Here is a 27,420-nt window from a genome sequence, read left to right as displayed (position 1 = left end):
TTTCTTCTCGTTGCTAGTTCCTCCTCCCAGGACCTGTCAGGCGCGTGGGAGCAGACGAATCTGCAGCGGACCTCGGACCACTTCAGCTCCCTGGGCAGCGTGGACAGCCTGGACCACCCCTCCCAGCCCTACCCCTCCGGACGCCTCTCGGCTGCCAAGTCCAACAGCAGCATTGACCACCTGGGCGGCCCGAGTAAGCGAGACTCGGCCTACGGCTCGTTTTCCACCAGCTCCAGCACGCCTGACCACACCTTGCCCAAGGCCGACGCCTCATCCACTGAGAACATCCTCTACAAAGTGGGCCTGTGGGAGGCGTCCCGGCCAGGCGGCCGGCAGGACCCTCAGGGCTTGGAGGAGAGGCTCGGCTATGTCCCAGCCCGGCTGCCCTGTGACAGCAGCCGAAGCCCCAGGCCGGAGGATGGGCCTGAGCCCAAGCTGGCCACTTCTGGGAGGTCCAGTTTTGGGCCCGTCTGGTATGTTCCCGACAAGAAAAAAGCACCTTCTTCCCCTCCCCCGCCCCCTCCCCCTCTCCGAAGTGATAGCTTTGCTGCCACCAAGAGTCACGAGAAGGCCCAGGGCCCTCCGTTCTCAGAGGCGGCCACCACCCAGCGCTTTCTGGGCCTGACCCGGGCTCAGCCCCGTGGCGACTGGAGGCCGGAGCCCGCTGACCAGCCGCGGAGGCTGGCACAGCCCAGCGAAGGGAGACCTGGGAGCTCTGGCTGTGCATCAGATGCCCACCTGGATTGCGGGTGGCCCTCGTCCAACGCTGGAGCCCCCAGCCGACTTCAGGCTTCTCTGTCCAGCACAGACGTGCGTTTCCCGCCGTCTTCCTATGGGTGCCGCCACCTGCGCCAGTACAGTGACGAGAGTCCCTTCTTCCACGAGGGCTCCAGGGCTGCCCCGCTGCCCAGGGAGCAGCCACAGGGGGCCCTGGCAGTGGGCCGGCAGGAGCGTCCCGCCCACTGCTTCCAGGACGACAGCCCTCCTCAGGCCAGGTGGCCCCATGCTGCCGACGAGAAGGGGGACAGCGGTGGGCAGAGCCACTTCTACTGTGTGACCACAAGGCAGGGTCTTCAGGGGAGTGCACAGATGGCAGAGCTCCGTGAGGACGACTGGCATTGTGACACGCCTCTGGGCGCCCACGAGTGTCCTGCCACACACTCAGCCGGCCCGAAAACCCACTGTCTCCTTCGTCAGCATGACGAGGCCCTGTACGCCCAGGACGGGGAGAGGGGAGGCCCAGCGGACAGAGGAGCAGGGGGCCACTTGCCGGGAAGCGAGGAGCCGCCGAGAGCGAGCCATGGTGACAGGACCAGTGTGAAGAAAGTCGCTGACATCTTCAAGTGGGCCGACGGGGACAGCAGCAAGATCTCTGCTCACAAGACGCCCATGCTGCACTCACTGACCCAGGAAGGGAAGCGCCGGCCCGCAGACGGCCAGGGGGCCACTGACAGGCCGCCACCCTTTGATGGCCAGGTGGGAAAACCCACGCGGAGGAGTGACCGGTTTGCCACCACCCTGAGGAACGAGATCCAGCTGCGGCGAGCCAAGCTGCAGAAAAGCAAGAGCACCATGACACTGGCTGGACCCGACGAGGCGGAGGGAGAGGCTGGCAGCTGGACGGCAGCCCTGGTGGGGGCTGCCCCTGAAGCTGCTTTCCCAGGCACCTATAAGGACCACCTGAAGGAGGCCCAAGCCCGTGTCCTGAGAGCCACATCATTCAAGCGCCGTGACTTGGACCCCAGCCCAGCTGACAGTTACGCTGGCTCAGCAGAACCCAGGGCCGGGGACCACCGTGCAGATGCGGACGCTCCCTCCCGCTTCGGGGAGGCGGGCTCCGCCAGACTGCCCTCGTCCACCGGTGGCGTGTCGCATGTGGCCCGCATCGGGGGCCGCAAACGGTTCACGGTGGAGCAGAAACTGAAGTCGTACTCGGAACCCGACAAGATGAACGAGGTTGGGCTCTCCGGGGGTCGCCGCTCCCGCCCACACGCCGAGGAGACCGTGGGGACGTTTGCCGACAGATGGAAGTTTTTTGAAGAAACCAGCAGGCCGTTTGCACAGCGGCCCAGGCCTAGGCAAGCACTGCCTGGACTCCCGAAGGAGAAGCTGGAGCGGCCACGGACCGCGGGCCCCGGGGGTGAGGGGACCGAGCCTTGGTTCCAGGAGAGGACCCGCACCACCTCCTTCGGGGAAAATGCCGGGGGTCCCAGGAAAGCGGGAAAGGCGGGGAAGTCCGAACCGCCGCACAGGCTCGGAACCTTTGCAGAGTATCAAGCCTCTTGGAGGAAACAGAGGAAAGCCTCGGAAGCCAGGGGCTCTGGGAGGTATCACTCGGCCGATGACATCCTGGACGCCGGTCTGGACCAGCATGAGAGGCCGCCGTTCGTTCACGAGAGGTCCCGTTCGTCACCGTCCACAGACCTCTACAAACAGGTAAGCTTGTGCACGGGAAGGGCACAGCCACCCCTGAACACTCTCTTAGGCTTGTACAGGACACCCCAATAAATAATGGCTCCAGGTCAGCGTGACTTGGGTGCAGCCGTTGAAGGATTTATATGCACCAGCTCCTCTAGCATCAACTCGTGTAAAAGGGATCTGGGCACAAATAGGGATACATGTGTCCATGACAGTTGTAAGTGCTGTATTGTCACCCACACTGTGAGTTCCCAGCGTTACCTGTTCCCTCAGCTGTCTTCCTCCCCTTCTCACCTCCCCGCAAGCCTTTAGCTTGTCCCTGCCTTAGTACGTACCAAGCGAAGAACTTGGGGGAAACTGTAGAAAATAGTAAGCTCTCCTTTGAAATGAAAAGGGGTGCTTTTTGTGTCAAGGGTTGAGATGACATATGATAGCTACTTTTGAAATATTAATCTCGTTTGATATTTTTAGTATTTTTTTTAGTACTTTTTTTTTCTCCCCCAAATATTTTTCAAGATTGCTCTGGGGCAAATAATGAAAAAGCAATGCATTACCCTGTTGCACTTTTTTTTACGGTAAGAGTTTTGATGGTCAAAGTTGATGTGAAGTTTTGTGGGAAGCTACATACCTGTCTCCGTATTTACAAGCCGGCAGTCTCTCTCTGTCTCCCAAATCTGCTTTTTCTTTCCCCTACATCTGCATCTGTGCATGTCAAAGGACACATTTCCTACAGCACCAGAGACAGTTTCTTTCAGAAAGAGCCAGTTGTGGGTTTATTGCACAGTATTCAGCGTGTGCATGTGAAGGGAGCTCTCCTGTCTCTCCGTGGTGTCCTGGTGCTGAAAACCCTGTGGACGCCGTGGGTGTTTGTTTCCACCCTGGCGGTGCCCTGTGCAGTGTGACCTCTGAGAATTCCATGCTTGCTCAGTCAGGAGACAAGAATCCAAGACTCTGACAAGTCCTGGGGCTCGAGGCTTCACCACAGTGAGTCGTAAGCAGCTGGGTTTGATTTGATTCGGTTTTTTGGGCCGGTTGTGTCCCATGCTTTTACAGACCTCAGATAGGAGTTCTGCTTCCTGCCCGGAACTGAAGTGGACGCAGGGTGCAGGCGAGGTGTTTGGTCCAACGCTTGGGAGCGCTGAGCTCACCGGCCCCGTGGCCCAGGGTCCTCGGTAGCAGACAGCCGGCTTCGTCAGTGCTTTTGTGGCCCAGGCTCGCAGGGCGAACCCTTAATGAGGGGGTTCGTAATGATAGATGTCTTGGAGAAGGCAGCTTGATGACTCGGTGTCTCCCTGTGCTGCCTTTGGCAGGAAGCTCGTATGGAACCGCGGCGGCAGGCGGAGAACCCTAGTGAGCACAGAAAACTTCCCTCCACCGTTCAGTCCGAGGAGGCACGTCCCACCCCGAGGTAGGTGAATTTGGAATTTGGGGTTACTGAGAAGATTTCTTGGGGGCGGGCGTCTTTATGGCAGATCAATGCTTGGTTAACATGGTCAGATGTGTGGTTTTGGTCAGAGCTGAAGTGGCTGCTAACCGGCCACAATTTCCACTGTCCCCAGATGCCCCATCATGTCTTTACCAGAGACGTGGCCCTGCACGCCGCTAGGAAAGGTGGCCCAAGGGTGGTGATGCCTTGTAATGCCATCGTGGCATTTTTGGTTCTTAAAATGGCTGCTGTGCTTTCTGTACAGTACGGTTCTTTATGTTGACAAGAGAAGCCCTATGTTCCACGCTTGAATGCAGTGCTTTGTTCAGAACGCTGACTGAAGGGGCTTTCACAGCCCAGCGGACGCAGCTGGGTTGCTGGTGTACCGTCTCGAAACCGAAGTTGCCTGGAAGGATTGTCCAGTCAGACAGGAATAAGGCGAGCCTCTGTAAATTGGATGTGCTTAACGGGTTAATTTGGAGCTTTCAAATAGAAATCTAGTCCGTGGGCTCCCCGAAAGGATCAGAGCATCTGAAAGAAGTGTGGATGGCAGCGGTGAATGACTGTGTGTGCCCTGATTCTAAAGTGTTGCAAGTGTAGGTAGGTGTTTCATTGTAGCAAGGATGGAATTTCAATTCAACATGTCGTCTCGTTTTGCCTTTCACACCCGAGGGCGGCGGGAGGAGAAAGTATAGGACATGGCAGGCGCAGTGGTATCTCATGGCAGGCGCGGTGGTATAACTGTGTTTAAAAGGGCCAGTGGAGGAACGGGAGTCCATGGGTACCTTCGGGTCACTGCAGATTTTTCTGTTGCCTTGACAATCTGCGGTGATGGGCGCGGTATTCAAATTAAACACTAACCTCAAAATTCAAGGATCTGTTGCAGAAATTACTGTGTTTGCTTTTGAGAACCTTACGTGATGGCGTTTGATTGCATTGGACTTTACACTGAGTGCTATTGGCCTTACATGAGAGTATGAAATGTTTCCGTGGCTCCAGGGACCAGAGTGGTATTTTGTGCATGCTTGTGGAGGAAGCTGGTTACTTAACAGTCTGCCGGGCTGAAACCAAGAGCCCCTGAGTAAGAAAGAAAGGCCAAGGAATAATACACCTACGAAACCGAGCAGAGTGGGGAGCACAATTCCAGCTTTATTACTGTGGGTTCCCAGCTAGTCCTGTGCTGAATGCCAGCTGGAATCTTTTCAAAGCCCGCTTCCAGGCCCAGCTGTTGTACAAGGGCACCGCCTGGTGGCTGTGTGCTGCACTGCACCCTGCACACGCAGCCTCTGGCTTTGCTCCTGCACGAGGGCCACTGGCGTTTGAAACCACAGAGCGTTCGTGTGCTAGTTGCAGTTTAGCTCCTGTGTTGTGACTCGAGTCCTGAGTAGCTGTGGCATACAGAGAGAGTGAGAGAGAGAGAGTTGTAAAAAGCTCTCACAGGAAAGGGTCAGGAGGAAAAGGAGGGGCCGTATGCCCCACTTACCATGGCCGTGTCTTCTAGCAGACTGCATAACCACTCTGAAGAAATTAGTTCCAGAAGCTTTCTGCTTTTGAGCTATGAACCCAGCAATTTTCGGAATTGCGTGTGCTTTTAAAAAGTGGCAAGCCTCAATGAAATTCTAGAACAGGAATGTGGAAAAGTTGTTTTCAAAATTTTTCTCAGCAAATGTTTATTTTCCCGAAGTATCGGCAAGAAATAAACTTGAGAATCCAAGAACTGGAAATTCAGGCAAGGGATGGTCTTTTGCTCAGCAAAACAAAATCTGTAATGCAGACATTTCAAGGTGCCCAATGATTTGCATGAGTTTAAAGTAATGTAAACATATCTGTACAGAGAATGTAAAATGCTGATCTGATGAGTAGTGCGTGATAGTGCAAGATGTTTTTTTGTTGTAATTTGTTGTGATGATAGAAAGATAAGAATTATTACTTGTTCATGCAAACTGAGAACACTTTTGTGGGGTTCCAGATACTGTGTTTTATAGAAAGACAAATAGGACAAAGCACCTACCCACAGCAGACCTCACAGTGTAACAGGAGAGCAGAGACTCCAATACCTACCACGAAAGTGGTGACACGTGATTCTAATTTTTGTAAACGGTTAATGGCTCTTCAGAATCTTGGAGGAAAGAGGGTGAGGTGACCTCTGGTTGGGTTGTCGGGAAGACATGTGGTGTTTGAGCTAAGTGGAGCCCAAACTCGAGGGAATAGATCCAGCAGCGTTCACTTACCTCCAGCGTTTCCCGTCACGAGCAGCCCCCGTTACCCTTTCCACCTGTTCGAACTTCCCAGCTCCCACTGTTTTCAGGGGTTTTGCACCAAGATCTCCGCGCTCTGTGACCAGCAGGAGTCTGTCCCTGTGAATGCGTCCTGCCCTCACTGAGTTGGGGTACCCCGACAGCTGGGTGTAGCAGTTTGGGCAGGCTGCCGTAATCACGTGGCAGAGATTGGGAGTCATCAACAACGGAGATTTACTTGCTCACAGTTCTGGCAGTCAGAAGTTCAAGGTCAAGCTGTTGCCAGGTTAGGTTTCCCCCAGGACCTCTCTGTGTGACTTACAGAGACCTGCCTCCCACTGTGTCCTCACCTGGTGTTCCTGTGTGTGTCCTGATCTCCTTTTCTTACAACGACACCTGTCACGTGGGATTAGGGCCCACCCTGATGACCTCATTCTACCTAATCACCTCTTTAAGTAAAGACCCATCTCCACATCCGGCCACGTGCTGAGGTTCTGGGGTTTAGGGTGTCAACATAAGACTTCAGGCGGGGGCCGGGGGGAAGGGACGGACCACAGTCAGTCTGTAGCCCTGGGAGAAATGTCCCTGCCTGTCCTGTAAACCTTTTACGGCCAATCCTGTGTGCTGCGTCAGCTCTTTCGGGAAGTGTCAGTCCATCATTGAGCGGATGAGGTCCCACCTGATATGCCGGTTTTTAAAATAAAGTGCAGAGGGGAGCTGCCTGCCGTGCACGCAGCTGGTGAAGACGGGAGTTTGGCGAAACCTCCCTGGAGGGCTCTTTGGCTGTGTGTAACGGCCCTTCCGGCTGTGTACCCCTGCTGGTCAGTACCTCCATTCTTAGGCGTCGACGCTCCATGCGGACACCCACAATGAGTGGTGGCTTTTCTGCAGACGGGCAGTGCAGGGAGGAGGGTTCTCACGAGTGGCCCCCTTGCTGCCTTCTGGTCCCCTGCCTGGACGCCGGTAGTGCCTAGGACTGAACTGAGGAGGGCATACCACTGCCCTGCTCCTTTTGCTGCTCCAGCACCCTCCTGGCTGGGGCGCTGATCTGCGCCTCAGCTCCTCCCACGCCGGAGCCGTCTGTCACCCGCCTGCATCGGTGTTCCCTGAGCTGGGCTTCCTCCCCCCTGGGTCCATGGGCTTTTCCCTGCCTCCATCCAGGCTTTCATCGTCTGCAGCCTGGACCACGCCTCCTGCTCTTCCCTGCTCGCCATGCTTCCATGCCTGACCCATCACAGTCCTTTCTTCCCCTAGCCGCTGAGCTGGCCTTGGAATATACATCACATTTACAGTTGTCCCCTCCCCAAACCATTCAATGGCTTCTCCTTGCACCTGGAATAAGATGCAAACTCCATACTCTGACCTGCAAGGCCCTGCATGCCCTCTCTTCCCTGCGTGTCCTCGTCACTCTCCCTTCCCTTCTCCGGGCTCGGGGCTCATTGCCACCTTTCTGTCCCTTGAAAAGCCAGGCTTACTTCTCCCTCAGGGCCTTGATGCCTGCAAGGCCATCCTTTTGATGCCATGAGCCTTCCTCAGGACAGCTGCCTAGCAAAAGACGCCTCAGCTGGGAAGGGGACCCTGCGTAAGCATATGGATGGATGGACCAGTTGTCGGTGGACAAATGGACAGATGGATGCATGGGTGGGTGGAAGGATGGATCGGTAGATGGATAGATGGATGGTGGATGGACCGGTTTTCAGATGGATGAATAGACAGTTGGGGTGGATGGGTGGGTGGATGGAAGGATGGATTGGTAGATGGATGGATGGTGGATGGATGGACCGGTTGTCAGGTGAATGAATGGACAGATGGGTGGGAGGAAGGATGGATTGGTAGATGGATAGATGGATGGATGGACCGGTTTTTGGGTGGATGGACAGATGTGTGGGTAAGTGGGTGGGAGGAAGGATGGATCGGTAGATGGATAGATGGATGGATGGACCGGTTTTCGGATGGATGAATGGACAGATGGGTGGGTGGATGGGTAGAAGGATTGATTGGTAGATGGATAGATGGATGGACCAGTTGTCAGGTAATGAATGGACAGATGGGTGGATGGGTGGGTAGGTGGAAGGATGGATTGGTAGAGGGATAGATGGATGGACCAGTTGTCAGGTAATGAATCGACAGATGGGTGGGTGGGTGGAAGGGTAGATTGGTAGAGGGATGGACCGGTTGTTGGGTGGATGAATGGATAGATGGGTGAATGGTGGGTGTATGGGTGGGTGGAAGGATGGATTGGTAGATGGATAGATGGATGGATGGACCAGTTGTCAAGTGGATGAATGGACAGACGGGTGGGTGGGTGGGTAGAAGGATTGATTGGTAGATGGATAGATGGATGGACCAGTTGTCAGGTAATGAATGGACAGATGGGTGGATGGGTGGGTAGGTGGAAGGATGGATTGGTAGAGGGATGGACCGGTTGTTGGGTGGATGAATGGACAGATGGGTGAATGGTGGGTGTATGGGTGGGTGGAAGGATGGATTGGTAGATGGATGGATGGGTACCAGCCTAACACCCCGTGAGTCAGTCCTTCTCAGTCACGGTGAGTAATAATTGATTCCACGTTGGCACATTTGGGTGCTGACATTCCACTTCAGATTTTAGTGTACATGGCCGTCACTGAAATGGGCTTGTGTTTCTGTGCTGGCATAGTGTTCATAATCAAGACATAAACCTCTCAGAGTAAATTTGGTAGCACAGACCTGTTTTCCAGTGATGTATTTTAAGCCTCGAACGAAAGCTAAGTGGTACCATGTTTAATTATTGCTTCTCCAAGCTGAGAGTCTTCAGTGAGGATTGTGTGCTGGGAGGCTCTAGAAACGGACGCTGGAAGGATATGTGGGGGTGGCTGTGGGTGGCTGTGGGTGCTGGCGGGCTCCTTCTTCTCTGCTGCCTTCCAGCCACTTCCGCCCCGCCTTAGGAGCTGCTGCCAGCGGGCTGGCACTGACCTGCAGCCTTGTATTTTGCAGATGCGAGAGGAGAGGGAGAATGAAATACTCCCAGTAACAGCCACCAAATGGAATCCATATAAAATCAAGCTCATTAGGGAAAAAGTTCTTGAATGTTAAATTCATAAGTAAGCTAAAGCCACCTTCCTGTATGTTTTCTTCCCTGAGAGGTGACTTGGTGGCCAGAGGTTAACGTGAAGACTGGTTTTTCATTTATGAGTAGATTTCAGAGTAGGTAAGAGAGATTTGCCATCCAAGCTCCCCTGTCATTTGTCACTTTAGGCGCTTACTTTTCCTGGCCTGCAGTTAGCTGAGGGGCAATTGAGACTTTCCATTCTGAACTCCGCTGGGTAAGTAAGGGCAAAGCTAGGATAACAAGGAAAACTCAAGCTTGGGAGTTTTCCGGGGCCGAGCCCAGCATCGGGGTAGCTTCCTTCCATGGCCAGTTGTTTTCGTGCGTGGAGTCCTTGCAAACATACCTCCATCATCCCAGAAATGAGAGAAGATTGCGAAACAGCAGCTGTGGGGAAAACTGGGGTCTGGTGGTTTGTTTTTGTGTCTTCATTTGCAACTACATTTTCTCCTCGTATTTATACCCACGTGGCTTTGGGAAACACAGAGTCAGGACAGGCGACCACAGGTTTGGTCTGTGACTTCACATTCTTTGGAAAGAAGCATTTGAAGGCAGTAGTTTGAGGGTACGGGGTTTGGAGCTGGGGAGGAGACAGCAAGACTGGGAGGATAAGTGTGCAGAGCACCGAAGTGGGGGAAGAACGTGAGCCAAAGGAGGGCAGGAAGTATTCACAACGTGAGACGCCGGAGCTGAGGGAAAGACGGAGGAAACGTGGGCAAAGACTGAGCCCTGACGTCTGAGTTCTGGACGACGGGAAGCAAAGTGTTCTGCAGACAGCGTGGCTGAAGGCAGCTCCGATACATGCAGGAAGAGGGGCCGCAGTCACGTGACGCTTGCTGCTCTCTCAGGAGAATCCACAGTCCTGCAGGGAGATGTGCCTTTGTTCCCAGCGCCCATCCCGGTGACTGCACCAGGGCTCCCTTGTCAGCCGTAACGAGGCAGGAGTTCATGGTGCTCGCTTCTCGGAGGGAAGACTCCCACAGCTCGTTCTGATGTGATAACCAGTCTGCTCTCGTAGCCTCCTGTCCCTTTTCTCCTCAGTTGACGGCTCTGTGTGCCAAGCTCGAATCCTTATTGGTTGACCTTGGGTGAGTTTGCACAAAAAGGTACTCTTCTGTGTTTGTGCCTTTTTCCAGAAATCCATCAGAACACACCGGCACCCGTCAACTCCCGATTCTTCCAGACATGCCTCCTTCCTCCATGCCGTGTTTTAGGGCCGAGATGGCTTAAGCAGCAGCACCCGCAGGCCTGTGTGGATTGCAGTGCCACTTAATGCTGGTCACACTGCACCGGCCTCGGGAAAGCCGTCTGAGCTGTGGACATCGTAATCTTTGCCCCCTTTCGGGTCTTGTAGTCTCTTCCGGTTTATTGTCTGGTTAAGGTGCTTTCATCGTGACCCTAGAGCCGACTTGTGAAGTGTGAGGTCTGCGAGTCCTGTCTCTTCTAATGGGACCTCGTGTGGCACCCTACTTAATCCGTGCTACATCGGCTTTCCTGTCTTTACTGAGCGACGCCAAACATCATAATGAAACCTGTGTGATGCACCCATGTTAGAAATAAGCACATGTCATCCACGAACTGTGAACATGGGCGTTTAGTCCCTCCCCTGCGGAAGCTACAACCTGTGACGGCACCGTCGTGTTACTGTGTGACAGGGTGGTGACGTGACTGAGCATTGTTGCAAAAGTGGATGTCGTAAAACTGCTTCACAGAGATGACCCCCGAGGGTCCTGTCCGAGTTGTCCCATTCCTTCTGTACCTGCCTACCCCGAAGGCCGCCTTCAGCATCATTCGTTCTGGGGCACCTTGGAAAGCAGACACCGAATGAATGCAGGGAGTCTCTTTGTGTGGGGCGAGGGCGAGGCAGCTTCATGGCAGCAAGTTTTCCCCCGGGGCCTTTCTTCCTGTGTTGGCATCGTTACATCAGAACTCGGACATTGTGTCTGCAGAAGACCTGTGGGCCTCTCAGGCCCACCGAGGTTAGCTCCCTTGCAAGATGGCTGTGAGGACTGGACGTCCGTCTGGTTCTCCGTTTTCCCTCCTTCCCTTGGGACTCGTCCTTGGTCGGTGTCTGGCTGTTATTTGTCTGTGCGGTTACAGAAGTGAGTTGGCTTTCATTTGTAAGTTACTCTATATGACTTGCTCTTTTTTTTTTTTTTTTTGAAATGGGTTGTAAAGATGTTACTTATTTTTAAATTACGGTAAGATCCACATGCTGTCAAGTTTACCATTTGAGTGTGTACCACCCAGCAACATTCAGTTCGTTGATGTTATGCGACCGTCACACTATGGCGTTCCAGAACATTTTTGTCACCCCGGAAGTAAAGGAAACCCTGTATCCATTCAGCGGTCCCCCTGTAATGGGTTTCTTGTTCCTGTTTAACTTGAAGTGATACACTCTGTGCAGTGTCGTACTAACACACAGTTGCCACCACGTAGAGGTGAAATGGCTGCTTGACTGTCCAAATTCATGTCCCACAGACTCGGTGTGTTAAGTGGTTGTTACGTTCTGGCAGCTAGTCTCAGAAACTGATTTAACCCAAATTTTTTGAAGGTCCACCCATTTGATAAAAAAGGAGGACAGTTGTGTGAGTTGCCCCTTTCTCTTAACCAATGTAAAGTGCATGGAGACATTTCTAAGTGTGTGTAAAAGCTGCACAAACCCCCCAAATTCATACAGGAGCACGCAGAGCCAGGAGCTCATTTCATGCCCCCTCAAGCAGCCCTCTTTCCTCGGCTCCAGAGCTGACCACCAGGAGTCAGAGGTGGGGGAGGATGACAGCCGCTGGGTACTGACAGGTGACGGAAAAGAACGTCTTCTTCCGGTTTTCCCAAACGTAGAGCTCGGAGCGTATCCCTGGGAACACGCGTGTTCTCCTTGCGAGTTTAAGTTTCTGTGTCTTGGTTTCCATGCCGTTCTTAAAGTTCTCATCAGGCTATTCTGGATGGTGTGCGTGACCACATCTTGTGTGGGGGGAGTGTCTCATTGTCAGTGGTAATAATGTAGTTGTCCCAGGTGGGAGGTAAGAATAAATCTAGTTCTCACATGTAAACCTCCCTCCAGACGAGGGACAAGACATCTGGGTGCGATGCCAACAGAACTCTGTGTCCCCTCAGCCAAAAGACAAGTGATGAGTCCTTGTGTGGCATCTGGGACACCATGGTGGCTGAACCCCAAAGAAGCAGCACTGCGGTGTCTTGGGGCCACACGAGTCACAGTCCATTCTCAGCAAAGCCACACGCCACCTGTTGCATTAAACTAACGTTCTTTACAGTTTTGTTCTCAGGTAACTTGCAAATTTTTTCACGTTTCATGTTTTATAGACTAAGAACTATCAAAATAAGGAAAATAAAAAATACATATGTAGGCACGTTTAACAATATGATAAAAAATAGTGTAAGCTGTCCGTTGTGTGATTCTGTATGTACATAATACCCGGATAGGCAATTCCAGAGGGAAAAGAAAGTAGATTAGTGGTTGCCAGGAATTAAAGGATGGGGGCAGGGGAATGGCTGCTGGTGTGTTTGGAGTTTCTTTTTGGGGTGATGAGACTGTTTTGGAATTAAGAGTAGTGATGGACGCACAACTCTGTGAATATACCTAGAACTACTGAATCACACAGTTTCAAAGGGTGACTTGTATGGTGCTCTAGTCCTCCCTTGTCCATGGTTTCAGTTACCCATGGTCAGCTGCCATCCGGAAATGGCAGATGGAAAATTCCAGAAATCAGTAATTCCTAAGATCTAAACTGCACACCGTCCTGAATAGCTTGATGAAATCTCATGCTGTCCCGCTCTGTCCCGCCTGGGATGGGAATGCTCTGTCGAGTGTGTGCACACTGTGTATACTCCCCACCCATGACTTGCCTAGTTCCCATCTCGGTTGTCATGGGACCACAGTGCGAATGTTCAAGGAACCCTTATTTTATTGAATAATGGCCCCAAAGCACAGGAATGGTGATGCTGGCCATTTGGATGTACCAAAGAGAAGTGCTTCATTAATTGAAAAGATGTGTGAATGTAGGAAGAAGACACAGTATTTGTAGGGTTTGGTACTATCCGCGGTTTCAGGCATCCACTGGGGGTCTTGGAACGTTTCTCCCAAGGATAAGGGGGAGGCTACTTACTGGATGGGAACTTTATCTCAACGTTTAAAAATCTCAGTCAACGCTGGGAATCCCCAAGAAAAAAGGTTTCAAATTTCAAATGCGGCTGTGGCTTCCTCTGGTCTGAGAAATGTGGCTGGAGCTCCCAGGCTGACACACTTCGTAAAGGATAAGATGGTTGAGTGTGTCGGCTCTGAGGAATGTTTTGTTCCAGCTGGGACGAGCCAGCAGCTGGAGAGAACACTCGTCAAGGCGTGGGTGTGGCTGTCTTCCGGTAAAACTGGACAGAACCCAACGACCCTCGGATTTGCCCGGCAGGGAGTGTGGTCCCTTGACTGGGGATGGCGGACCTGAATGGCGTCTGTGCAGACGTTTTTCAAAGAGGCTGCTTTTCTGATTGTCTTGCCCTGTGAAGTCCATTCCTCGTGTCCTTCTCATTTTACCGTCTCTTGTTTGGTGGTTTAACTTGGGGAGTTGGTGCTGTGCAGCCAAGTGGAGGTGGCTGTGGCTTGTTCCCAGCGTGAGCGCGAAGGAGCGCGCTTGCTGCTGTAAGATGGGCTCCCTTGTGATGCTGGGAGGGAGAGTGGCAGCGTGGTGTAGGCAGGGCGTCCTCAGACCCAAAGGGCCGGCCGATCGCTCAGATCGGGTGAAGTGACTCGGGGAAGGTTCCGGGCTTCGCCAACATTGTCTGAGACGCTGGGAGGAGTTCTTTTGGAATGTAAGTGTGCTTATTTTGTTTCGCTCCCTTATTTGTGGAATTTTTCAAAGGCACAAATGTGCCAACTAAAGGTAGATTTGTATGCAATTTATTACAAGTATTTACCACATAAAGTCCCAATAGCACTAACAGCACAAGCTATGAAAAGACGTGAGCATCGTATGCACCCTGATAATTGTGCCTCATTCTAGGAAACATGGATATATGAAAACCCAACTACAAACCTCAATATTGGAAAAGTGCAGCCCAATGAGAGTCTCCTTTAAAAATGGATTCCTCGAGCACGTTAGCACCTAGATCTTGGTTTCTAATATGCTTCTCCAGTGAAAGGAACCGGGGCTCCTTGCAGGAATGGCTGAGTCTAGGGCAGTGGTAGGCAGGGAGTATACAGAGTGAGCCGGGAGCATTGCGTAGTGTGCGAAGGACGGAAGCACTGAGGGACGAAGAGGGGAGAGGAAGATGGAGAGATGATAGATACATAGATGATTGGTACACATGGAGAGAGGGAGAGAAGCGGGGAGAGCAGGGAGAGCGGGAGAGAGACAGAGAGGAAGATGGATGGATAGATGGATAAATAGATGATACATAGATATGGAGAGACAGAAAGAAGGGGAGAGAGGGAAAGAGACAGAGAGGAAGGTGGAGGGATACATATGCGTAGACAGGTGATAGATACGAAGAGAGGGAGAGAGAGACAGAGAGGAAAGAATGTGGGTTTTGGAGTCCAAGACATAGGTTCAAATCCTCATTCTCTTTCTCAGTCCGGCCACCTAAGCTTGGTAATAACTCACATGCCTGGAAGATGGGATATCCATAGCAGCCTTCCTCGCAGACTTTGAAAAATGCTTCCTGGGTATTACATTAAATGCATCAGCAGTGCTTACATCAAGTCGGTCGGAAAAAAATAAATAAATGAAAAAGTCACTCTTACTAAAATAGTAATATGGGGGATCCTGCAAAGTAGCATGTGTTATTTGGTTAAATGAACAAGAGTCAGAAATAATTGCTGTGAATTTAGAAGAGGTGATAGAAGCAGGTTGAAAAGAGAAAGTGGGGGCTCTCCTAGAGGCGCTGGGGGGAGGGGCACTTCCTGGGGGGAGGGGCAAGGCACTGAGGTCTCAGCTGCTAGGAGGGGAGGTGGGGCGTAGAGACTGTCAATACAGACCTTTGTGAAGTGAGAGATTGGTAAATCAGGGCCAGCCTGCAGCTTCTTTGTCTGCTTTGCTGAATGCCTTGCACACAGTAAGACTTCCAGAAACAAACACTTCCTTAGTTGTTTGGTGGATTCCTAATGAGTGTGTGATAAACCCAAGAACACAGGTAGATGTAAAATCGCGACTGAATTTTTTTTTTTTAAACTTCATCGTCCCCTCTGACTTTATTGTGATTGTGGATTTGAACTGTACATACATTATATGATAATCACGCATCGTTCGTAGAGAAAGCTGTGTGCAATTGGTGCAGTGGGCTTTTCTATATTTCCCGCTTGTAAATTATGGAAAGGAAGACACCCAAGGCTTTGGGGGTTTAAAAGGGCAAGCCTTTGGGGGCTGAAGCCTCGAAGCCTGGGGACCGACCCCCTGAGGTCAGGAGTTGTCGGTGAAGTAACATGAAATGCAAGGCTCCCGAGTCACGGAGTCACGGAGCCTGCGTGAACTTGCCCGTCAGGAGGCAGCAGGCACAGACGGGCCAGTGTGGTGAGCACGGCTTCCAGCCGGCTGCAGGCAGCGAGACACGGGCTGCGGGTCCCTGAAGGAAGCGTCCGCGCCGGCCGCAAGCCGGGAGCCCGGTAAGAATCCTGTATTCCTTCTTAGGGCATCTCTTCCCGGATGGGACTGGGTTCCTGCTGAGACCTTGGAGGTCTGCTGGGGTCTGTAGTTCCAAACGCCTCTTTTGTTCTTCTGTCTGTGAGAGCAGAGCGGGGGTGAGATCTGGGGAGATCTGCAGATGTTCTCCTTGCTTATTGTTGTGCCTGAAGATGAAAAATCATGCAAAGCCGGGTGCAGATTCCAGCTCGCGCCCTGCATGCGTGCACGTATGTGTGCGGGCACGCACGCCTGTGCTGCTGCATGTGTGCCTGTGGAAGCATGCAGCTTTTGCAGCCTTGCTCTTTGCAGTTGGCTAAAAGCGCATTGGAAAGAGAAGGCAGTGCTTGTAAGCGCACTTGGGCTGCAAGCGTGGCGCTCCTGTGACCGGGTAGCCCTTGCTGTGTGGGGGCGGGCTCTCTGTGAGGTCTGCAGAGACACCTTCCCTGCGGACGGGTCACCCAAGGAGCTGGCTGAGGACGCCGGTATTGCATGAAGACCCGACTTCCTTGCCGTGCCTTTTCTTTCTCCATAGCAGTAAGAAATAAGCATTTTCATGATGGACGCATCACATGTGGAGATTGAAAGGAAATGGTGAGTCAGCCACATCGACATGAAAAAATAAAAAGAGAGAGAAATCAGGTGTGTATGTTTAGTCATGAAAACAGGCTCTGTGGGTAGATTCCCCCACAGCCTGCTCATTGCAATGAGACCTGTAAGTGGGGGAAACGGGGTCTGTGGTTCTGAGTATTTTCCAATTCTGGGATTTCGCTCTCCTTGGTGTGATAGTGACAATTTAGAGGCATGACATTGCTCTACAGGCTTTACTGGACATGCGTTGTGGTTTTGTGTGGGGTTTTTTGTGTGTGCGTGCATGTGTGTGTGCCTTTTGTATTCTGATAAAAAACAGGTTAGGATGAGTTTTGGCCATATTTCTAAATGACAGCAATGCCTGTGGTCTCCTAAGGATGGTTGTGTGGGGGAGGGACGATGCCTTTTCACAGGGAATTGCTGCATGTGTGTGGGGGGGTCTGCACGGACTCACGCACATGGGTAGGAGTCTTTTTGACATGCATGTTTGCTGGTCATGCTAGGTGAAAGGTAAAAAGGAAACGGGGTTTGAAGAAAGGTTTTCAGAGATCTACCCGGTAGCAGCATTTATAATTAAACAGCCCGCTGCTTTGCCCATTGCCTGAAGGTTTATAGAATGAATAAAAAATCGTATTTTAACATGTCACATAAAAATAACAAGATTTGACGAGTGGCTGGCATATTTCTTTTCCTTGCAAATCTGTGTGCGTAGTCTATAAATATTTTTTACGATTTTGTTGCAGGAAAGTATTTCATGGATGGTAGAAAGAGGGACATGTCTATGCTTTTGTCATGCAGAGTAGGAAAAAACATTTTATACACACACACACACACACACACACACACACTCACACACACACACGCAGCCTATATCTGCAGGGTTATTTTCCTTCATAGATGGATGAACGAAGCACACACAAAAGCAATTTTTTAAAAAAGTGCTAGAAGTAACCATAGGTGTTGTTGACCGTTTAGGTTGCGGAGGCTTCTGTGGCCCATCTGCGGTGACAAATGACCCTGGTGTGCACCGTAACTGCTGCTTGTTTAGCATGGACTGGCTGCTCTCCCAAAGCCGGCTTCTGAATTTTGGAGGTTCCAGAAGCTAATACCTTATGTGGCCTTTAGAATGCATTTGCCTGACTCTCACTCACCAGTTTGTTTGACCTTTTCTGTGCATTACAATCGAAGAGCAAGGTGGGGAAGCTGTGGAAACCAGAGCTGGCGTTTGTGTCCATAGGGTCAGCCCGTCTTTCCCTTGTCACGGACACTGTGTTTTCTAGCTGGCTTTGCCTGCAGCGCGTTGGGTAGTCAGGTTGTTTCTGGGAGGCTTTTAGTCATCCCTGGGGGTCTGAGGAGATCCTTGAGTGGTTTAATTTTTTTCACCTGTGAAAAATATTTGCAGAATCCTTTGTGTCCATTCCTTCAAGTTCACACATATGTCTTGGGCCTCATCACACAGGTCCCAGGTCCGTTTCACAGCAAGCGAGCTGGGCCTTGGCTGGATTGCACGGCTAGTGAATGCAAAGCCCTGGCATGCGCTATGGCTCGTTTCGAATCTGGTGGGTCCCTGCGAATTCACCTCTGACGCTGGCAGGTTCTACATGGCCTGAGGGTACCTGCTGCCGGATGGCGACCGGGTCTCTCATTAGCTTTCATGTCGCACGTCCAATGCGGTGGCAGTGCAGTGGAAAGGAACTTCAGCGTGGGCTTCCAGGGTGTGTGGATGAAGACACCCCGTCTGCCTCCCCAGCCAGGCTGAGAGACAGGGGACACAAGATTGGGAACACGTGACCCTCTATTTCTTTGCCCATAAAATAAGGAGTTTGGATTAAATGATTTCTAGCACTCCTTTCAGCTGTAACAATTTTTGATTCTAAGGGACAAAAGCCAGGGACTTGAATTACCCTTAAAAGTCATGTATCTGCCCCGCCAGGTTGTGTTGTTTGACTCATTTGCTGTCAACATTCATATGAATGAAAACTGACCTGTAAGTATATACGAGACACACTCATAATATTTTTGAGGCCCATTTACAGATAAAATGAGCTCTTGGCAGCTGACTCAGTTTCCTGCCTGCAGGGCTGTGGCAGTGCCCTGGTTCAAGCTCCTCCAAGAGTGCTCTGTGCTAAAGCCTCGTAAACTCAGCTGCTAACCGGTGAAGTTCTTGTGGGTATGATACTTGGTATTTAATGATTTTGTGTAAAAAGGTCTAGCCAGTAGGCCCTTAAATGTACTTGGAGACCCTTAAAGGTGGAATGACTAGAATTATAGGGAGATATGGAACATTCGCACACACACGGATGCAGATAGATGTATGTGTATGCACATAAACGTCACACATGTATGTGTTAAAGACTTTATGTCGTAGTAAAGTAGATAAAGTAAATGTTTATGTGCGATAAATACCTAAAGCCTATTGGCTTAAATAATCCATGTCCACATACGGTTTAGCCGAGAACCATTAATGGGCCAATAATCGAGATGTGGGCATTTCAGAATTCTGAGTCACATGCGATTGTGATCAAAGGAAGACACCTGAAGCCAGCGGTGTTCTCTTAATTTGTAGAGATGATACGCTATTCTCATTATAGTTTAATCTCTTTTCTCACGGGGTTACCCAAAATTCAAAATGGTCCCTTATTTCATAAGCTCGATGTATGTTTTTGAAAGCCAAGACTTATACTAATCTGGGGTTACCGGTTCCTAGGCTGTGGCATACCGTGTTTTATAACGTTTCTTTCTTTTTTTTCCCTTAATAAAAAGCTATTTTACTAATAAACACATTTTTATTAAAAATACGTGGGAGTTCTAGAAAGCAGAATGAAGACATTAGAAATCGCCCTCCAGCTCACCATCCAGAGATAACACTGTGGAAGGTTGAAGTGTGTGCACTTTGAAATCGTTTTTTAGCACAGATACACATCATTACACACGTGGTCACACTATACATACTGTATGGAAACAGCGTGTTGTTGTTTTTTTTTCACTTGTGCATGTATGATGCATGGACTCTAAGGCATGACTGCCCACTGCAGATACAATGGACTTTGAGGGTTTCCACTCTTTATTTTGCGGGGTAAAGGGGAATATTGGGGAACAGTATGTTTTTTCCAGGACCCATCAGCTCCAAGTCGTTGTCCTTCAATCTAATTGTGGAGGATGCAGCTCAGCTCCAAGTCCAGTCGCCGTTTTCAAACTGAGTCGCCGGGGGCGCAGCCCACCATCCCATGCGGGAATTGAACCGGCAACCTTGTTGTTGAGAGCTCACGCTCTAACACACGGAGCCATCCGGCTGCCCCTCCGGCAGCTCAGCGGTAGCTCGTTGTCTTCGTTCTAGTTGTGGAGGGCGCAGCTCACTGGCCCATGTGGGAATCGAACTGGCAACCCTGTTGTTCAGAGCTCACGCTCTAACCAACTGAGCCACCTGGACGCCCGAGGGTTTCCACTATTTTACAATTATAAGTAAAACACCAGTGAACATCTCGTAGGGAAATATTCGTGCTCTGACACGCCAGTTCCCTTAGGATAAAATTCTAGGCATGGACTTGCCGGGCAGGCTTTGGGAAATAGCTGCAAGTCGCCATCTGTGAAGTGTGTGCGGGTTATACTCTACCATCGACAGCCTCCGATAGCCCTGCTCCTCCTAAAACCGGGTCTGTATCAGCCGTTTTACAAACCCTGTGATTGGACAGGCAAAAACGGTCCTTCTGTTTTGACTCTCATTTCCTAGTGAAGTTGGACGCCCCTGTGTCCTGTCGAGCTCTCTCTCGTTTTCTTCTATGCATTCATTACTCTGCACATCTTGTGTTTTCCCGTATGTGTGTGGGTTTCTTTCTCAGTCATTGTTATTTAGGTTGTAAATGGATCCCTGCAGTGCATTGCATGCTTTCCGAACGTTTCCGGTTGGTTCGGGTTAGATTTTTTTCCGGTCAAGTGTGTTTCCTTGTGTCATTGTCCTTGCGCCTGGGCTTCGTGCTGTCCCTTCCGTGTTGTGTGCCTGGCGGTTGTGTGCCGTCCTTAGCGTTTGTCTGCCGTCCTTAGCGTTTGTCTGCAGAAGGGATGGCCACTGGGGCTCTGTGTACATGAATTCCTGACGGGGTACAGACTGCCCTCGGAAACATTTCTCCAGTGCTTTGCAAAGAACACAAAACTGCCGGGGAAGAGAAGACACTGGGCGGGTTTCAGGTGAACATCCAAGGAGGCGTTGCAGAGAGGAAGCAGGAGCTGAAAGAGGAACATCTAAATCCTGGCTCAGGTCATGTCACTCAGGCTCCCAGACGTCAGCGTCCGCACAGGCAAGACTGGGGCATACCGGTGGTGCTTTCTCGGTGGTGCTTGTGCAAAAGGGAGGTTGGTAATAGCGTTGGTTCTGCTGCAGAATTGAGAGACGCCCGCTTGCCACTGGCCCCAGCTCATCTTGCCCCCCTTTTGTTCTTGTTGACAGGAACCCCAGCGTCCCGTTTGAGACACAGTTGTGCATTCTAGGGTCTGCTCCACTGGGCGCCTTTCCACACTTGTGCCTTTCTACGTTTTTGTTTATATTTTTCTCTTGTTCACATGTTTTTATGTTCATTTTAATGGTCTTGTTGTGTGTTTTCCTTTGGTAAGCCACCTTTCAAAACATTGGATCATTCAGGGTATAAATATATTGAAATAAAATAGCTATAGGCCATTTAACTACAGGTATAAACACATTCAAAAGAGTAAAGAGCCTCTCAGTAACCACTTAACTCTTTTTATTATGGTCATTGTTTTATGGGAAAATTGCGTTACTTCAGCTTGCCCTCAGTGGGCAGGTGGATCTGTTTCTGTAGCAGTCACGGCACAGTGGGGTTAACCTGGGAGGAATAGGGGTGGAGCTGTCCACCTGTCTCGTAAGACGTGGTAGGTAGGGGCTGGGGCCGCCTCCCAGCCTTTCAGCTCCAGCACAGTGGTCTTCTAAGTGTCTTTATCTGCTGGCCCCTGCGTTTCAATTACCACTTGGTCAGAAGAGCTGTAGCTGTGTTCTCAGTGAGCAGGTCTTCAGGTGACACAAGTATGTTGTCTTACTGGTTACCAATCCGTATTCGTGTGGTTGGATGCCCTGGAGCCTGCAAAGTCCAATCAGGTACAGAGAGAACCTCCCTTGACGGAGCTTGTCCTGTATTATCAGGGAAAATAATACCTAACAAACGACCACAGATCAGGTGCTTAAACCCCAGTTTATTTCCCACAGTACTGGAGGCTGCAAGTCCAAGATCACGGTGCCTGCCAATTCGGTTCCTGGTGAGACCTGTTTCCAGATGGTTGTCTTCTTGCTGTGTGCTCTCTGGCGGAGAGTGGAGAGACAGGGGGCAAGCTTGCTTTTATGAGGGCACAAATTCCAGTCAGGAGGGCTCCACCCTTGTGGCCCCACCCACCCTCTAATACCAGCACATGAGGGGTAAGATGTAACACAAGAACTTTGGGGACACACACAAACGTTCAGTCTATATAACATAAGGGTACAGGGTAGTCAGAATGCCCAAGAGAACCCGCCAGCTGGCCTTGCCTTCCTCTCCTTTCCTCCTCCATCCGTGCCTCCCTCCCTCTTTCCCTTCTTCCTTCTCTCCTTCCCTCCCTCCCTCCCTCCTCCCCTCCTTTCTTCCCTCCTCCCTCCTCCCTCCGGAGCCTTTACCGAAAACTGCTCTGTGCCAGGCACTGTGTTAGGCCCTGGAACACAGGCGTAGACCAGACAGAAGTGGGTGTTGTTGCTCCACCTTGGAGGAGTGACATTAAATGAGAATAACAGATGATTTGAGTACAGTTTGGGGACAAACAGGTAGAGAGGAAATCCTATGGGGGTTCTGAAGAAGAAAGGCTCATTTTTGTCAGCAGGTCCAGGAAATGCTTCATGGGAAAGATCGCAGTTCATTTGGATCTTAAAGAGCAGGAATGGTTGGTGTCCATGGGGTGGATTCTGGATCAAATTGGACATGTGGGAACCACAAGGCATGTCCAGCAGGGGATGGCCTTTAGCCAAGATGTGCGGCGCAGGAACAGGGGTCACCGAGGGGTGAGAGGTGTTTTGGGGAGGGCGAGAGGGAGCCTGGAAGATGAAAGCGTCCAGCCTGGCCTTGTCTCGGTGGTGTTGGGAGGGCCGGTAGGCCTGGCAGTTTCCGGGGGAGAGGATCAAGCACACCTAGTTTTCATGCTCGCGGTGACTAAAATGTGTACACGTTTGTCAAAGGCAGTTCCGTGGAGGAGAGGGGCCGATGGGAAATGCGCATTCTGGGTCACCCAGCAGCGGGACATCTGAACCACTCTGCAAACGTTACCACAAGGTGGCGACGCTTTCAGGAAAGCCAACTCATGCGAGTTGTCAATAGATTCACCCTCTAATTTGTTGAAATGGGGTGTTTCCCTATTGTAATGTCACGGTGGTTTTAGAGAAGCCTAATCCTTTGCATCTGCTGTGTAAGATTGGCCCTCCTCGAAGACAAGAACACTGAGTCCACTACGAGGGTTTCAGGCAGGGCCCCAGGGAGGGTCGTACATCAAGAGGCAAGTTTCCGGGGGCCGTGGACTTGTGATTGGACTTGCCTGTGATGGCGAATAGACTGCGCTGAACATTTCCCCAAACTCGTCAAACAGTACACCTCAAATCAGTGAATTTGCTGCTGTGTACGTGATACTTTGATAAAACTGTCATGGGGGGTGGGGGCGAATAGAGGTGGAACTGTTTGGTAATGGGTAAACCTCCTAGATCCATAGCTAGGTTTATAGGAATTCCAACACACATTAAACAACAAAACAAGACAAAACTGAAGTGGCTCAGAAGAAGAGTAATTCATGTATTGCTTGTTTACCAGGGTCCTCCTACTGTTTGTAGCTTTCAAGTGTTTATCAAGAATACATCATGCCTAATAAAAACGACACAACCTAGATGCTCCTACAAACATGACTGAGGTAAATGAAATGTCTGCCATGATAAACTAACGTTTGTCATGGTGATTCGGCTCTCATGGTTCCTTCTAATGGTAATGACTTCAAATGACAGTTGTAGAGACCACTGCTCCCACTAGCCATTAACAAGAGGCCAGGAAAGTTATAAAATCATAACTTAAAAAAAGAACTCATTAGATCCATGTAAATAAAGTCTACACTCTTCTCTCTTCCTTAGCATTCTCTTCATAGCCTTTATATTGCCTATCAAAATCAACAATAACATGTTCGCATTTTTAAAAAATTAACGTCTGCCTGCCTCTAGACTAGGAATCAGCGAGCTATCAGCCCAAGGGCCAAATTCCCTGAGTCCTGAGGTTTGAGAAGCTTCTCTGGGTGAGTCCCGGGTGTGAGAAGCCTGTGTGGGTGAGTCTCTGGTGTGAAAACCCTCTTTGGGTGAGTCCTGGGTGGGAGAAGCCTCTCTGGGTGAGTCCGGGTGTGAGAACCCTCTCTGGGAGCAGGAGTATGACTGCTCCCTCCAGGCCTGGTACCAACGGGTGCTCACTTCCACCGTCTCCTCAGATGACGATAATCTAATTTGGGCGGGACATGCCACGCCAAAGAAAACTTCAGGAGTAGCTTCAAGTATCCAAATCCAAGTGGGTATAGAGGAATCTTGGAGGGAGGATCCCATGAAGCAGATTCTCAGCTGGCTTGACATTTGGAGTGACTTTCTCACAGATTCCCTCTCTGCCCGCCTGTCCGCAGACCTGGCTTTCTGGTGGAGCGAGTTTGAGGGGAGCTTGGATTTGTGTGTTCCAGATGCTCCCCTCCCTCCCTTCTGTGTCCACCTGAGACCTGGGGGAGTAGGGCTGAGGAAACAAGGCGCCACGAATCAGGAGGGTCAGGCTCTCAGTAAGGGATACATTCTCTCATGTCGTCAGTGGAAATGTTCTTATTTTAAAAGCTTTAACGCCAAAAAAATACACGTGAGAATGTTGTCCATTCTAGTCAGTCAGGGCCGGGCTTATTCTGGGTGGGAAGGAGGTGAGGGGGACCCAAGAGTGAAAAAAGGACTCGCGTACCTGCAACGTTGCATTTCTTTTCACAGACACTGAAAGCAAATATGGAAAGGGTAACGTCATGCCTGAGAGCTTAGGAAAGCCTCTGATACTCGCTGTATTTTTCTCTGAGGGTTTCGGATACTTTCTGAGTGTCTCTTGACCGCTCTAGGTAGTCCGGCCCACCATTAATTGTAGTTTCCTAAGCGAGGAAGGACCTCTAGTGGTGAGAAGGCAGAAGGAACTTCTCGTGTATCTCCCGCCAGTGGTTCGCACTATGTGTCCTGCTTCAGGTGCTTTCTGCCCAGGCCTTGGTTGGTGCCTGTTGGGAGTGGTTCCCTAGCTGACTCCCTGTGCAGCTGAGCCAACGCCTCTGAAGAGCTGCCAGATCTCCCTGGGCCCAAGGGGGTCACGTGACGTGCCGTGGAACAGAAACTGATCTGGAGCTTTGATTGGCAGAGGGGATTTTCCTTGATTTTTGTCCCAAAAAGTTCCGTGTGTCACGTCTTGGGATCAAGGATGAGGGTTTCCAGCCACAGAAATGAGCGGCCTGGAAATAGGTTCTCAAAATGTGTTCTGAAGATGCAGAGTTGGTTACGGTTACCTGAGGGCTGTCACGGATTGTAGTCTCCAAATTTGCCTGTGTTTCCCGCTACGGGACCCTGGCCCCTTAGGTCCGCGGGCATTTGGTTTTAGACCATCTGTGAGTGGAATCTCTCTTCATCTCTTCTCTCCCCACTTAACCACAAATGACTTAGTCTGCTTCATCTTCATTTCTGTTACCATCCACGTTCCTGCAAGCATACAGAAACCCAAAGGAAGCAGCAAACCCTTTCAGCCATCTGTTAAGACATTGGAGAAATAACATGCATCTGATTTTCTGAAGTAATTGCTTTCCCCACTTGGCATTAGAATCACGGAAGAGGGGCACTAGTGTCTGTCCGTTCATTTGGTAAATACGGTCTGCATGCCCAGAACCCGGGATAGAAAGGCATCAGATAGCCTCTCCCCTGCAGGGGCTCACTGTCTCGTAAGCCCCACGGTACACTGGTGTTTCCCGGGACGGAGTGGCTGGAGCCAGTATTCCTGGGTGTTCAGGCTGGTTGACATGTTTCTGATGTGTTTGTGTCTGTTCACCAGTGGGTTGGCCGGTCGATTGCCTCCCTTGGGCTCCCACATCTTGCCCACCATCTCCTTTTCCCATCTCCTTGGGCTCCGGGAAGCTGTGCAGACCGAAGACCCTTCCCCCAGCCCTTGGCCAAGGAGATGTGTCTGTTGAGAGTTCCCTGTGGGAACGGGCAGATCAGTGGGGACGTCCCGTCCCGCCAGTGCCTCATTCAGGACACTTGCACTTCGAATGTGTGCGTATGCCCTGCCTTCCCAGCCGCCTGCCCTAAGGCGCCTGCCCTAAGTCTCGGTGGCCTCATTGTCCTTCAGCGCCAAACAACCTGACTAGGAATGTCTGATACATCCACCGGGGCCAAAGGACAAGTAAGCCGCCTGTGATTTTGAATAAACAATTCTACACCTCACAAAGTCTCTGTGACTCACACCCACAAGCAGTGGAAGTGTGCTTGCTGAATATGACCTCAGGCTGTAAATGCTGAACCCGAGAGTCGCTCATGGAAGCGTGGCTCTGTGGGGAGCCGGCACCCCTGGGTCATACCCCACTTGTCCCGTGAGCTAACCTGGCTCCGTGCACACAGCTTAGGGCCCGGATCCTGCCTTGGCGACACGCGCTCTAAAGTCTGATTCGCGCACCATGTCAGGTACCGCAGCCACCCTGTTCATTGCTAATCTCGACTGCATGCTGGTTGTGTGTGTGGCGTAAGTTAGTGTTTTGTGTAATAGTCAAATGAAAGGAAGAAACACCTCGGTGATGTTGGGCGCTGCAAGCTTGCTCTCGCTGTCTCCCTCTCTCTTCCCTGTTAAAACGAGGTGATTCCATTGTACTGAGTTCTGGGGGTGCCCTTTGTATGTCCTCGCCACTTCGGAGGCCCGGCCTGCCCTGTCCCAGGTGTGCTGTGTGGTGGTATGTCAGTGTAGGTGGCGTGTTGGTGTCACGGAGACCTGCTTTGGGGTCTCCTGCACCTCAGGCTGGCCCTTTCCTGTTAGGTGCTCGGCCCAGCGCCTGGCTGGCAGGAACCTTGCCACATACAGATCCTGCCACGCCAACTGTGTCTTATCTGCCTCTGCCTGCAAGCCCACCCCACATGGGTGGCCTGTGACTCGCTCAGACCGGTGAGGAAATGCAGCTCCATGGGGCACAGTCGCTTGCCCGACGTCACACAACTAGTGTGTGATGCCGTGATTGGAAGTGTCTGCCTGACAAATTCCCACATCAGCTGTGGGCTAGAGCTTTACGCAGACGCTCTAATGGACACAGACGCTCGAGCGCATTACGAGCGACAGCCTTGAGCAACACGTGTGTACACACGTGAGGACGGGCCGTGCATCCCTTCACCATCACGGACTCCATGAGCACCGAGGAAAAGAGACCCCTCCCTCATGTGTGTTACTAAAGTCCGAAAGAGTCCGAAATTATTGTCTCTGGCGTGCTGAAGGGACTAGGTAACCCTAAAGCAGGTGATGTGAATTATTTAGCGATGACAGAGCAGTCCAAAAGTTAAAAAATAAAAAAGTCTAGTTATATTGGGAATGTTCACATGCAAATTATTTCACTGCCTGCATCTCAAAAAAAAAAAAAAAAAAAAAAGAGAAAAAGCAGCTTTCTTTTGTACCAATCAGCACAGTGACCGGAAGCAGCAAATGCCTGTATGTGTCTGATGGCCATTCCGGCGGCGGCATGACCGAGTACGTGGAATAAATACTTGCCCGTGAGGCCCTGAAGAAGATAGCTCGGCTCCCTGGCCGCCGTGGAGGAGCTCACAGCCCAGTGACGAGAGTGGAGACAGTCCAGTAATTGGAGAGAAGGACACGTCCTGTGCTAGGGGTGGCCTGGAGGTGGCGAGACAGCAGGGCGGGTGGAGCTGAGGGCCTGTGTGACAGGCAGCTGTGCAGAAGGTGGGGAGGCAGGGTGCGGAGAACCGAGGCCCAGGGACGTCAC

At 51.2% G+C, this 27,420-nt stretch overlaps 1 protein-coding gene across 5 annotated transcripts in view; it reads left to right on the top strand.

Moving 5' to 3' along the window:
- The window catches only part of SHROOM2 (shroom family member 2), a 128,908-nt gene that overhangs the window by 74,432 nt on the left and 27,056 nt on the right, over positions 1 to 27,420 (top strand). For 3 of the 5 annotated variants that reach the window (XM_033106576.1, XM_033106567.1, XM_033106584.1), the window contains 2 exons: positions 18 to 2,436; positions 3,729 to 3,826. In XM_033106576.1, the coding sequence (XP_032962467.1) occupies positions 18 to 2,436; positions 3,729 to 3,826 (2,517 nt within the window). Of the gene's footprint in view, positions 1 to 17; positions 2,437 to 3,728; positions 3,827 to 4,423; positions 4,445 to 15,667; positions 15,783 to 27,420 lie in introns of those variants that run through there. The other 2 variants (XM_033106594.1, XM_033106600.1) reach the window with 2 other exon arrangements.

The sequence above is a fragment of the Rhinolophus ferrumequinum genome, chromosome X (genome assembly GCF_004115265.2).
Source record: "Rhinolophus ferrumequinum isolate MPI-CBG mRhiFer1 chromosome X, mRhiFer1_v1.p, whole genome shotgun sequence".
Lineage (NCBI taxonomy): Eukaryota > Metazoa > Chordata > Mammalia > Chiroptera > Rhinolophidae > Rhinolophus > Rhinolophus ferrumequinum.
The sequence above is the reverse complement of the archived record's forward strand: the minus strand, read 5'-3'. Positions and strand labels throughout refer to the sequence as shown.